We start from the raw sequence: 12,439 nt of genomic DNA, 5'->3' as shown, positions 1-12,439 counted from the left end.
TGCCTGGTAGATCTAAGAACAGCACTCAATAGTAAAAACCCATGTCTCACTGAGACACATTCAGTTACATTGAGAAGGAAAAACAGCAGCCTGCCAGAAAGCATTTCTCTCCTAAAGTGCAGTCACAAGTCACATGACCAGGGGCAGCTGGGAAATTGGCAAAATGTCTAGCCCCATGTCAGATTTCAAAATTGAATATAACAAAAATCTGTTTGCTCTTTTGAGAAATGGATTTCAGTGCAGAATTCTGCTGGAGCAGCACTATTAACTGATTCATTTTGAAAAAAATTTTTTTTCCCATGACAGTATCCCTTTAAATACATTTGTGCAAAACAGATCATCTTCCATAAGGTTTTGAAAAGGGGAGCACCAGCAACATTTTCCTTTGGGGCCAAAGTTCTTGATCTAGGCACTAGATGGCAACTGATCTTAGATTTAATAATGATTTATTGTGCTGCACTAATAAGGAAAGTCTCCAATTGGTTCCAGACCATAAAGTTCAGCTAGCATCTTAAATCTAGGCCCCCAGTTATTTAATACATCATAGTCTATGTCTGATTCTGAAGACCCGGATTCTATGGAGCTAAGTGACTCCACAATAGATTCTGACCCTTCATACCCAAATATGTGAAGGGTATCATATGGTAATCCCTCCCCATTATTGTCTGCTTCATCCTTCTTCACTTCAATCATGAAAGACATGTCTCCATTTCTTGCTGGTTTTTGGACATGAGCATACAAGTAGGGATCTGTCTCCATGTCTTGCCTGGGCCTTTGAACATTTCTGCGCACGGAATTCAATACAGATACATCATAACTGTTTGTATCCATTTCTCCGCCACCTTCCTCATCATACGTGACCAGCTGCTCATGAATCTCCGCTGTGTTTTTTCCTAAGATATTGGTATCTTTCTTCTGCATTCTCCTTAGAACTGCCAATATGGCGACAACTGTTGGTAACAAAAAGAAACAAATTAAAGCAATTGGTTAATTAAATTGATACAGTCATCAAAATGTTATTCATTTGTACGATAGTGTTGTGCATTGCTTTATTACAGTAACATTTTGCAAAAAAAAAAAAATTAAAATGGGAATTAAGCTGGCCTCAAAAAGCCAAGTATGTCTTTCTTGTACTGTCTGAGAGCTTGATTGTGTTTAGAAGGGCACCTTCACAGAAGGCCAAGTTGCTCAAATCCCTTTAAGGTATGTTAGTATAATCCTCAGACCAAATGAACATGTACCTAATCATTTAGGCAAATGGATTAGGTTGGACTAGAAGCTCATGGGTTTTAAACTCACTGGACTGAAAACAATTTGACCTGTTGTTCCCATCTGGGGTCTTATTACTGTTGCCTTAACTTTTGGTAAGTGCTATTTTCATACGGCGCATGCCAGAGGGGCATGTTGATCATGTCATTTCACCTCTACTGTGATGTCTATTTATGAATCATACTCTACTACAGCTACAAATTAGAAGAACTTTAAAGGAGAAATAAACCTGTGGGGAAAAAAACCCCTACCCCCCCACCCCAGGTAGACCTCCCTCCCAACTCCCCCCAGGCTAACTGCCCCCCCCCCGGGGAAATGACCCATACTCCATACTTACCCCTCTGCGCAGATTCTTCCAGCGAAGTTCCACGTGTCCATCTTCTGCATCCTCTGTAAGCTGACTGCGAGATCGGTATTTCTGCGCATGTGCGGAAATTAAACGGAAATTGACGATCTCTCAGTCAGCTTACCGAGGACCAGAAGATGGACTTGTGGAACTTCACTGGATGAATCTGGGCCGAGGGGTAAGTATGGAGTATGAGGCATTTGCCTGGGGGGTAGTTAGCCTGGGGGGAGGAGGGAGGGAGGGAGGTCTACCTGGGGTGGGGGGGTAGGGTTTTTTCCCCACAGGTTGATTTCTCCTTTAAAAGCTTTACACTTAAATATTCAGTGAGAGCAGTGATGATGTGGAATTCAGTGGTACAGGCTGATACATTAGATAGCTTTAAGAAGGGGTTTGATGGTGTGTAGCAAGTGAGGGAATACAGGGTTATGGAAGATAGCTCATAGTACAAGTTGATCCAGGGACTAGTCCGATTGCCATCTTGAAGTCAGGAATTAATTTTTTCCTCCTCTGAGGCAAATTGGAGGAGTGTTTTTAGCCTTCCTCTGGATCCACTAGCAGTTAGGCAGGTTATATATAGACTTTAAAGGTTGAACTTGATAGACGTGTGTCTTTTTCAATCTAACTTACTGTGTTAATATGTTATTATGTCTCAATATGCCTGTCTGAATGTGTCTTTATGCAGAAGCAAAGTAATAACAGCTGTAAAGTTTACTACTAGTTTAAGACACATGCCCCAACATGTAATAAAAGGCCAGGGGCAGTAAAGCCATAAAATGCTTCCTGCTGATTGGTTTAATATCATCAGTGAAGACACAGCACTAGATTTTCCATAAACCTTACCCAAAATAATTAAAAACAAAGACACAAGTATGATGATGATCGTTGGAACAGAAACAGCAGCCAGCTTTGCAGGCTCCTCACAGAATGTGAATTCTCCTTTTTCATTGCATTTGCACACAGTGATTGTAAGAGTATTGGTGCTGCTCTGCTCTGGCTGTCCATTGTCCGAGATCACAATAGGTAGATAATGGAACTTTGCCACTTCTCTATTAAAATATCCATATTTGACCAGGATTGTAGCTGTGTTGTCTGAAACAAAAAAAGGACATATATATAGAAGACTTTGAGAAAAAAACAAGTATCTTTGATAATTGATAGATTGTTTTTCCACTGTCTATTGATCATGTTACTACTGTATCTATCCATACCAGGTGCTCCTTGTCTATGTAACTGCAACTGTGAAATAAATAAGTTTTGCTCTTTTATAAAAACATTGTCTGCTTCTCAGCACTGAGAAATAACTGTTAATATATAGCATAATTAAAATGGATTTTGTTTTGATTTGAGGTTGGCTTTATTTTTAATAAAATTCATAGTAGTCCCCACACTTGGAGAAGCTGGGAAAAATGTTATGCTCAGTGGTGGCTTCAGTTTGGTAGAAATATACATAAATATATATATTTGAGTCTTTCATACCTGCTATGTGTGACCTCACATGTTAATTCTGGTGAAGCCACCCTGATATAAATGCATTATAACATGATTATTATTATTATCAGTCACAAAACATGAAAACTTGCATACTAAGACAAAATTGCATGTTAAGTAATAGGTGAGCGTGAAACAAAGGTAAAGTTCAAACAAGCTGTAATTATACAATAAAATAATAGTCTCTGTTAGATTTTCATACTTGCGATAATAAACAGTGAATATTCACATTTTAGTCAACCTGATAATATAAAATTTCATCCCAGAGAAAGCATTACACCAAGGCATATTATTTTCATACATCTTGCTAGATTATTCTTAAAACTATGAAGTATTGTTCATTTGCCAGTGATATTCCAATGGTTATTTTAATTACATTGGAGCCAAATTGGAAAGGACCTCAGATGAGCTTTTTGCCTTCCTATGAATAAGCATAACCTAGACCGATAAAGGTAGTACTTGAAGGATGGATGTTTTTCTACTATGCAACTATAATTTGGACAATTTACAAGTCATGTGCCTACAGATAGGGCAAGGCCAGGGATGCGACAATGCGGTGAGTGCCCCACTAGTTACCAGGGCCGGAAAAATTTCTCTCCTGTAACTATAAGAGCCGAATGTCCGGTTTTCAAACCAGAATTTTGCCTCTTCTAGTGCAGACAGTGCAATTGTGCTCTCTGCACTAGTCTCCTGGACCCCCCTCAAATGACTTTAGTGCATAAAGGTGAGTGTGCAGGGGAGGGGGATGCAGCAACAAGCTGCCTCAGGTGGTGGTGGGTTATCTTTGCTGAAACACAAAGGCTGGTTAAGATGCAATTTAGGGGAATGCCCATTTACTGTCCTGCTTATTCCAGGAAAACAGTGGGTTGGTTGATGCCATTGCATTTCCTATATATTTGCCAGGAGCTTGGAGATTCTGACAAGATTTAGCAAAAGAGGTGACTCTAATAAGCCCAAAGTGAAAACCTCTTCTGAAAAGACTTTGGTGGCATAGCATAAGAAAAAGAAAATCAGATCTCTAATTTCAATTGCATCCAAAGAAGAAACAGAAAGCACAGTGGAAACTATTGAAAAACAGTAAAAATACCCTACAGATTGTATTTAATTTACAATGTTTATTTTCACACCTAAACCCTTTCAGCATCTACAGTATAATTAAGATCAGTTTCCTTATCCTATCTTTATGTTCTTCAGCCTCTGTAATTTACTTCTAGAAACCTATTGATACCCTTGAAAATGAAAGAAACCAGGAGAAAATGGATTACAAAAAGAGTCACTTGCTGTATCACACTGTGTTCCTCACACCCCACTGACATGCTATTGACCAAAAGATAGAAAACTAAATTCAAGGAACACATTTTTTTCTCAATGCTTCCACACACAGTCATGCTTAGCCATTGAGCAAACTACAATACCGTGATTATCTTGCACTGTGAAATTGTTTTCTTTTTTGGCTGAATAATATGTAAACTTCGTTCCGGGCTTCATTTCATCCTTATCAGTAGCAGAAATGTTTGCTATGACCTACAAAAAAAAAATAATCAAACATCAGACATTAACACATCAGTCTTGGGAGATATATTCTCATAAGCCAAAAACATTTAATCATAAACTAAAAATGTACCAAAGCTTAGATATGATATGACTACCCATTCTACTAAATGTATAACTTCCATCTAATTCCGATATGTTTTATTTCTTTCTAGCAATACATACACCCTCATAATTACAACATAAACACTACAGACCCAATGTACCTTTGAAATTGCTATACTTTAGTAAGGAAAAATAGCAAACATCTGGAAATAGGCACTTATTATAATAACCAGCTTCTCTCTGTATCTAAAAGAAATGTTGACATACATGACCTAATCCCAACCTGTGATCCAGGGCAAATAATTCGTTAGGAGTAGCGATGATATCAGGACTGTCCAGCTGGAGGCCTACGGACCAAATTTCTGATGTACTTTATGCCTCCTAGAACCCAGAGGGTTCAGTAATATTATTATTTTTTAGCCATATATGTGTGCTATACTGAAATGCTGAACATGGGGGATTTTGGAAAGGGCTGCAAAATGAATCAACTAATTGTAACTTTGAATGACAAAGATCAGAACTTTACTTGATACTTGAAGGCCCACTAAGTGACATGAATAACTGAAGTAATAAGAAAGGCTCTAAAGCAGAACTAGCTGCACATTTGTGTGTTTATTAGTTTCATACAGTTTGACAATTTTCCATAGAAATTTGTCATCACTACTTTATGTTTGCCCTCTTAATGTATAGTGTGGGTAGAATCAGCTTTAGGTCAGCTTTAGGGCCACTTTTACATTACTTAGGTCAATTGTCTTTATAGTATATAGTTGGTTATGCTCCAAAGCACCAATTTCAAGATATCAACCATTTCTTATCTTATTACTAAAGCATAGTTATTCCAAAGGGAAATAATGATTTCTGGAAACCAGAAAAAATCCATTGACCATGCCTTAGGAACACTTCTACAGGCAGCACTGTGCTTCCTAGACCTATATATGTCATAGCCTTATCAAAGCAGTGGGGTATAGTCCATATTTGTATGGATGATGTACTGTATGTATGATGTATGGATGATGTATGGATGACTATTTTTGGTTTGTTCCAATGTGTGCAGCTATAGACTATAAATTATAGTGCACAAGTAAAGGATTACAAGTTTAGAGGTGGTAGTGGCAACCAGAAGGTGTTGAGGATGGTGGAAGGTTTCGGGAAAATTATAAAGTTATATAGTACATTCACACATCTGGTTTTTCAGCAGCTGTCTTAAAAACACATTGCTGGGAGGGACCCTTAAAACTTATTGACTCAATAACAACTTACATGATAAGCTGAGCCAATTCAACAATGTATCTGATCTTTTGAATCTAAATATATTCTGATTATACTGCCTGCTTATATAATGCTTGCACACATGCTTGGCTTAGATTGGTCTGGACTGGTGAAAATATTGACTCATGTAACACTGTCTTTAATGAATAACTTATTTGCCATTGCATTACCTCTCTGTCCTGCTTATCCATACCCCTTGTTTGTGTACATAACTCATGCAACTTTGTAAGATACTGTATCTAATCCATTCCAGTGTATGATAACACTTCTCTCAAATGTTTTCCTCAAATGTTTTTTCCCCCACTTCCTTAACTCCTTTACCAGAGCTCTGCTGGTATAATGTTTTTTGTTGTTGAAAAATCAATTGTAGCTACAGAAGACATTTCCTCTTCATGCTGAGCAACTGAGCCATGCAAACGGACTCCTGTTACTGAACAGATTTGCAAGGGAAAAGTTAGAAGAATCATATCTATGTGTATAACATAATGAATAAAAAGAAATCATACCGTTTGGTGGGCTGCGTTTTCACACACTCTGGGTGCATAATGTTCTGCAAATTCTGGAGCATTGTCATTTACGTCCAACACTTTTATGAAAACAAGTCCCAATGACTCTTTTTTAATAGGAGGGTCTGCAGATGAAAGATACAAGACTGTAGTTTACATACTGGAGTAGGCATTAAATCATATTACAGTAAACTATAACAAACTCTATAAAGACCCTATGAACTACTTTGTCTTTAGGATACAGTAAGAGAACTTAACACAGTCTAAGGGGCCAATTTACTAATGTTCCTTTTTTTGTGGTTCCCAAAATCGTATTGTGGATAATACTAAATACTTTTAGGGTAAGGGCACACGGGCAGATTCGGGGAAATTAGTCGCCCCGAAGACTTCTTCGGGTTGACAATCTCCCCAAACTGCCTTCCCCTGCCGGCTATAATGAAGAATCGCCAGCGGGATGGCACTTGCAGCGCTTCGTTTTCCGATGTTTCCTCATTATAGCCGGCGGGAAGGCAGTTCGGGGGGAATTTTGCCCCAAAGAAGAGGCGATTTGTCGCCGGGTGACTAATCTCCCCTAAAAATTCATTAATCATCAACTGCAAAACTCGTGAAAACACGGGTAAATAAAAAACTTGTATCAGAAGTTTCAGAAGTTTATGGCTTTGTAATGCGATTACGAAAACAAGGTTTTCAAGATTTTGTATTCTTATTCAGATTCTTTCTGTTTTTTAGTTTGTGCTTTTTAAATTAGGATCTTGTACTAAATTACTTGACATTGTTGTTTTAGTGACCACACTAAAACCACATAAATTAGAGTTTTGATAAACAGGCCTCCCCATGTCAAGTGAACATGCAAGGAAAATGATAATTCTAACTGAACGAGTTTTTTTGAATCCGAAATGATCTGATAAATCAATTGAATCACTTGGGAATATGGGATAATACACTCATGTACAGCAGTGGTTTCTAAACTGTGGGAAAAGATTCAGGACACAAAGGTTATGGTTTAATATGTGTGGCTTGGGAGTTCCTGCGGCACCTGAATGGACACAGTTATCATAAATAATCAGATCTTCACCACATACGTTTAGGGTCAATGCATTTTAACTCAGGAAAGCACATATTGCTGAGGGGTTGGTTTCTCCAATTCTAGGAATGGAGGAGTTTCCCTTTGGTATTAATTTGTTGGTTTTCCTTTACCAGCTGGGTCCAGACAAATTAAATGAGCAAACTTCTATAAGGATGTCAGTTATGACTCTTTTGAACTTTATTGTACATAAAAGTTTAATGTTCTGTCTGCCATTTATCAGTATGATTCTCCGTTCTGTTGCTCTCTTTTTGTCATATGTAAAGTGCTCTAGCAATTAAGTTAGGGACCACATTAACTTTTAACCGAGAAACGCTGAGAAATAGAGCATATATACATTTTTTTAATAGCAAGCTTTCCCTTTCTGTATAGTAAGTGCGCAATTTAACCTTTGCTTCTAATGGAACACCCCAACACTGTTTTTTCAGTGAGATATATATATGCTTTTTTATTTCAGTTAAATAAATAGTAAAACATCCAGCATTTACAATACCAGAATGTGGTACTATAGATTAAATAATAAAACAGGTACTGGTATGGGATCCGATATCCGGAAACCTGTTATCCAGAAAGCTCCAAATTATGGAAATGCTGTCTCCCATAGACTCTATTTTATGCAAATAATCCAAATTTTCTAAAACTATTTCCTTTTTCTCTGTAATAATAAAACAGTACCTTGGTCATGATCCAAACTAAGATGTAATTAATCCTCATTGGAAACAGAACCTGCCTATTGAGATCCAAATTACGGAAAGATATGTTATCCGGAATACCCCAGGTCCCAAGCATTCTGAATAACAGGTCCCATACCTGTAGTACTAATAATATTTACTATTATGACAGAATTAGTATATATATATATATATTGCATTTTAAAAGAATCATTGAGGAACTTGCACTTCCCCATTTTTTTTTATAAATTTTAGAATTCACATTCAGTTGTCAAATCAAAGTTTCTTGTTTTTCCTTTTATTCTGGCCTCCAGGTATCAAGCAACATGTCTTGAAAGTGTTTTTTTTATCTTTGGGCCTGTAACTATATTTTTTGTTATTATGAACTAATCATGTCCATTTATGTAATGTTTTTGGCCGTAATGAGATTTGTACAATCATCCCTATGTAATTATTGGGATGTACAAAAACATAACAGTAGCTGGAAGTTTCATCACCTGCAGCTTTTTTTTGTAGGAAGTACGTGTAGTAAATTTGTGCTGCCACTTATGAGTTGCTGGATTAAAAAAATCAATAAACATTTCCAGTAAACGGAAGTAGTCTTGATTTAGCAGGCATAAATACTGGTTACAAAATATTCAGGTACAGGTATTGGAGCTGAAAGTTCCAAATTACAGAAAGTCCATCCCCCATAGACTCCATTTTATCCAAATAATCCACATTTTTAAAAAATATTTCCTTTTTATCTGTAATATTAATAAATCCTTATTGGAAGCATAACCAACCTATTCGGTTTATTTAATGTTTACATGATTTTCTAGTAGACTTAAGGTATAAAGAGCCAAATTACAGAAAGATCAGTTATCTGGAAAAACCCAGGTCCGGAGCATTCTGGATAACAGGTACTATACATGTACTAGCATTTTAATTCTGTGCAGCTCCTACTATGTATTGCATATAATGTGGATACTCATGGACCCAGAAACATTTGTATATAAACAAAGGCAAAACAATCTGAGCAAACAAGAAAAACTTACTACTTGGATCAACTTCTTCAGCTACTACAGTAAAATTGTGCCAATCTGCAGTCTCTCTGTCAAGCGTCTTGACATTGATAATATTTCCAGTGCTTGTTACCTTGATTGGTTCATCTTTGAAATTTCTCATAGAATATCTGCAGATTACAATAAAAATATAGATGATAATAAATTACTCTTCTGAAATTCTGATGCAGTCTGTTGTAAGAAATGGACACTAGAATCAAATAATGCTGAAAATAAGCCAGGAATGGTCATATAGTCCAATTCTGCACATGGGCAGTTTAGGACTAGGCTATCTGGACACAAGAAAAATACCTGATGATCCCCAGCCTTCATGAGCCCCACCAAAAAAGGTTTGTTCCCCAAATTGGGACCCAGGCCCATTCACCCAAAATTCATCAGTTCAAAAATTATTTTCTTCAACATAGAACAAGGTATGGCAGGAAGAAAATTACTCATGCAATATGTTTACAGAACTGATCTAAGCACAGCCTATTATGTAGGTTAATATATAAAATATGCTTCTACCTGATGTTTCTGTTGGCGGCATCAGGATCTTTTGCTGAGACAAATCCAATAATATTGTTTAATTTAGAATCCTCTGAAATTTCAAATTTGTAGAATGGTTTGGAGAACACTGGGGGCTCATTCACATCAAGAACATTAATGATGACATTTGTAATACTCTTGGGTCTAGGCTGTCTTGCCACACGTAGGTCGATAAGGGGATCTGTGGCTTCAATGTCCATCTTATATTGTTTAACACTCTCGTAGTCCAGGGGCTGCATAAAACATGTATAAAGAGAAGATAAACATTTGTTTTGAATGCAATAGACATTACTGAGTATATTATTTATATTTGTTCACTGTTGAACTAAATATAGTCAAATGTGATGTGTTTTTAATTGATTGGCTTCCATACCAACATTCTAGAAATATTTAGAAGAGCAAATAAGAAAATAATTAATCTGAACATCAATTTATTTGGCATTTAGGCAGCCCCCATCTACTGCTTTGTGTCACCCAAAGGCCCCAGACTTTGGTTACCGTTGCAGTGAGCATTACCATTGTAACAATACCTGTGCGGCGGGGTCGCATCTTAAGCTGCGCCAGCGTGTTCGCGCTGGCGCCGGCTCTCTAGGGCGCGTGCGCCGCGCCTTCTTCCTATTTAAAGGCGCAGGCGCACTGACATAGCGACGCCAGCGCGCAAAGTTGCGATTTTCAAACATATAAATAGCTGAGCCTAGTGCGTCTGATCCTGTTATTCTGTTATCTTGATTATCCGTGTTTGACCCTGCCTGACTACTCTGAACTCTGTATCCGGACCCTTGCCTGCCTACGACAACTCTTCCTGCTTAACCCCTTGATTGACAACCCGGTTTGACCCTTGCCTGCCTGACGATTCTGATATCCGCCTGCCTTGACCCAGCCTGTCCCATCCTTCTGCCTTATCCTTTTGTACCGTGACCTTCAGCCCAAAAGACTCTGCTAACTGCCGTGCCCCTTTGCCAGCCAGAACATCTCGCCTTGTACCCCTCGTTAAGTCCAGGTGGCACCCAAGTAAGCTGAGGGCTCCTCCCGAAGCCCAACGGTGGTCACACTACTGGTGAAGCCGAGCCGAGACCAGGGTGCTTGGCACTTGTTCTGGTATTGGGTGCCGGTCGTGACAACCATGCTCCGGATATTAAAGGGAAGGAAGGAAAGTATATTTATATATTTGGAAAACTTAAAGATTCATTATTTGGTGATGCCAGAGGATGGTTATTAATGTGGCATCTGCCATGTTTAATATAACCAACACTTATACTGTTCCCTTAAAAATCTAAAATATTAATAGAGAAGAGCTGGTTACAGGCACATATTCCTGGACTGTAAATTAAACATTAAAGATATAACATTAAATAGATGTAAAATATGTAAAATTATGTAAAAGATGTGTAATTATGTAAAATATTAAAAAGATGTAAAATTATGTAAAAGGTGTAGATAATTATTTTAAAAAAAATTGTTCGTCAGCATTTTTAAACCTGCATATTTATTTGATACCTTTTTCAATATCAAAATTCCTTCATTCGTGATTGCATTTGTGGTGACAGCAAACATCTCCTGAAATCTTTCCTTCAAGAAACTATACTTTGTGTTTCTGTTTTGTGGCTCGTCAATATCTTCTACTTTCAGTCTTCCCACTTCTGCCCCAACCTTCAGGTTCTCTGGTACATTGAACTTAAACTCTCCTGTGGGCAAACAAGATTATTCATTACTGCAATTCTAAATAGCACTCTTCACTATCAAGTATATGACAAAATACTAAGTGACATGAAGGCCTTTTGTAGAAGTAAATGTTCCCCAGACAGTAGAGGCAAGCATGCCTGGTCTTTCGGAAGATTTTAATGTTTTTATTTTAAATATTTTGTACAAAGTTTAATTATTTAGCTCTGATTATCATCTGTCCATTCTTCTTTTTAAGCAGAACAAATAATTATATGTAAAATAAGCATCATAATCTATGGAGCACATTAGGTAGAAGATCTAACATGATACCTGCAACATAAACTGTTGTGGGGTGCTGGCACTATTGGACAATAATTATAAACCATATGAGTAATGCTGAAAACACATAGGGGCCCATTTACTTAGTTCGAGTGAAGGAGTAGAACAAAAAAAACTTCGGATTTCGAATGTTTTTTTTGGCTACTTCGACCATCGAATTGGCTACTTCGACCTTCGACTACGACTTTGACTTCAAATCGAACGATTTGAACTAAAAATCGTTCGAATATTCGACCATTCGGTAGTCGAAGTACTGTCTCTTTAAAAAAAACTTCGACCAAGTACTTCGCAACCTAAAACCTACCGAGGTGCCATGTTAGCCTATGGGGAAGGTCCCCATAGGCTTTCTAATGTTTTTTTTAATTAACCCTCGATATTCTAACCTATGTAAATCTGCCCCATAATAATCAGGTAAGTGCCAGTTTGTTTACAAGTCATGGGAGACTTGGCATGGTCAGATGAACAGAGCCATAACTCTCAATAGCATGGACAACTCACTAGATTTTCTCAAATTCTGTAATAATAGCATTGGTCTGCCTACTAACCATGATTCTACTGGAAACATAGAGGTTATAAAGACCCCTTAAACTGAGTAGAGTACATTAGAATGTAATTTAGTT

General features: G+C 37.5%; 1 protein-coding gene across 1 annotated transcript in view; it reads right to left on the bottom strand.

The window, feature by feature from the left end:
* Positions 1–233: 233 nt before the first annotated feature.
* The window catches only part of cdh5.S (cadherin 5 S homeolog), a 45,731-nt gene continuing 33,525 nt past the window's right edge, over positions 234–12,439 (bottom strand). The window contains exons 6-12 of the mRNA XM_018260481.2: positions 11,316–11,503; positions 9,798–10,051; positions 9,267–9,403; positions 6,475–6,599; positions 4,519–4,627; positions 2,456–2,704; positions 234–950 (exon numbers count right to left, since the gene is read on the bottom strand). Of these exons, the coding sequence (XP_018115970.1) occupies positions 460–950; positions 2,456–2,704; positions 4,519–4,627; positions 6,475–6,599; positions 9,267–9,403; positions 9,798–10,051; positions 11,316–11,503 (1,553 nt within the window). The 3' untranslated portion in view covers positions 234–459. The remainder of the gene's footprint in view (positions 951–2,455; positions 2,705–4,518; positions 4,628–6,474; positions 6,600–9,266; positions 9,404–9,797; positions 10,052–11,315; positions 11,504–12,439) is intronic.

The sequence above is a fragment of the Xenopus laevis genome, chromosome 4S, assembly GCF_017654675.1.
Source record: "Xenopus laevis strain J_2021 chromosome 4S, Xenopus_laevis_v10.1, whole genome shotgun sequence".
Taxonomy (NCBI): Eukaryota; Metazoa; Chordata; class Amphibia; order Anura; family Pipidae; genus Xenopus; species Xenopus laevis.
Note: the sequence above shows the minus strand (reverse complement) of the source record. Positions and strands in the feature narration are given on the sequence as shown.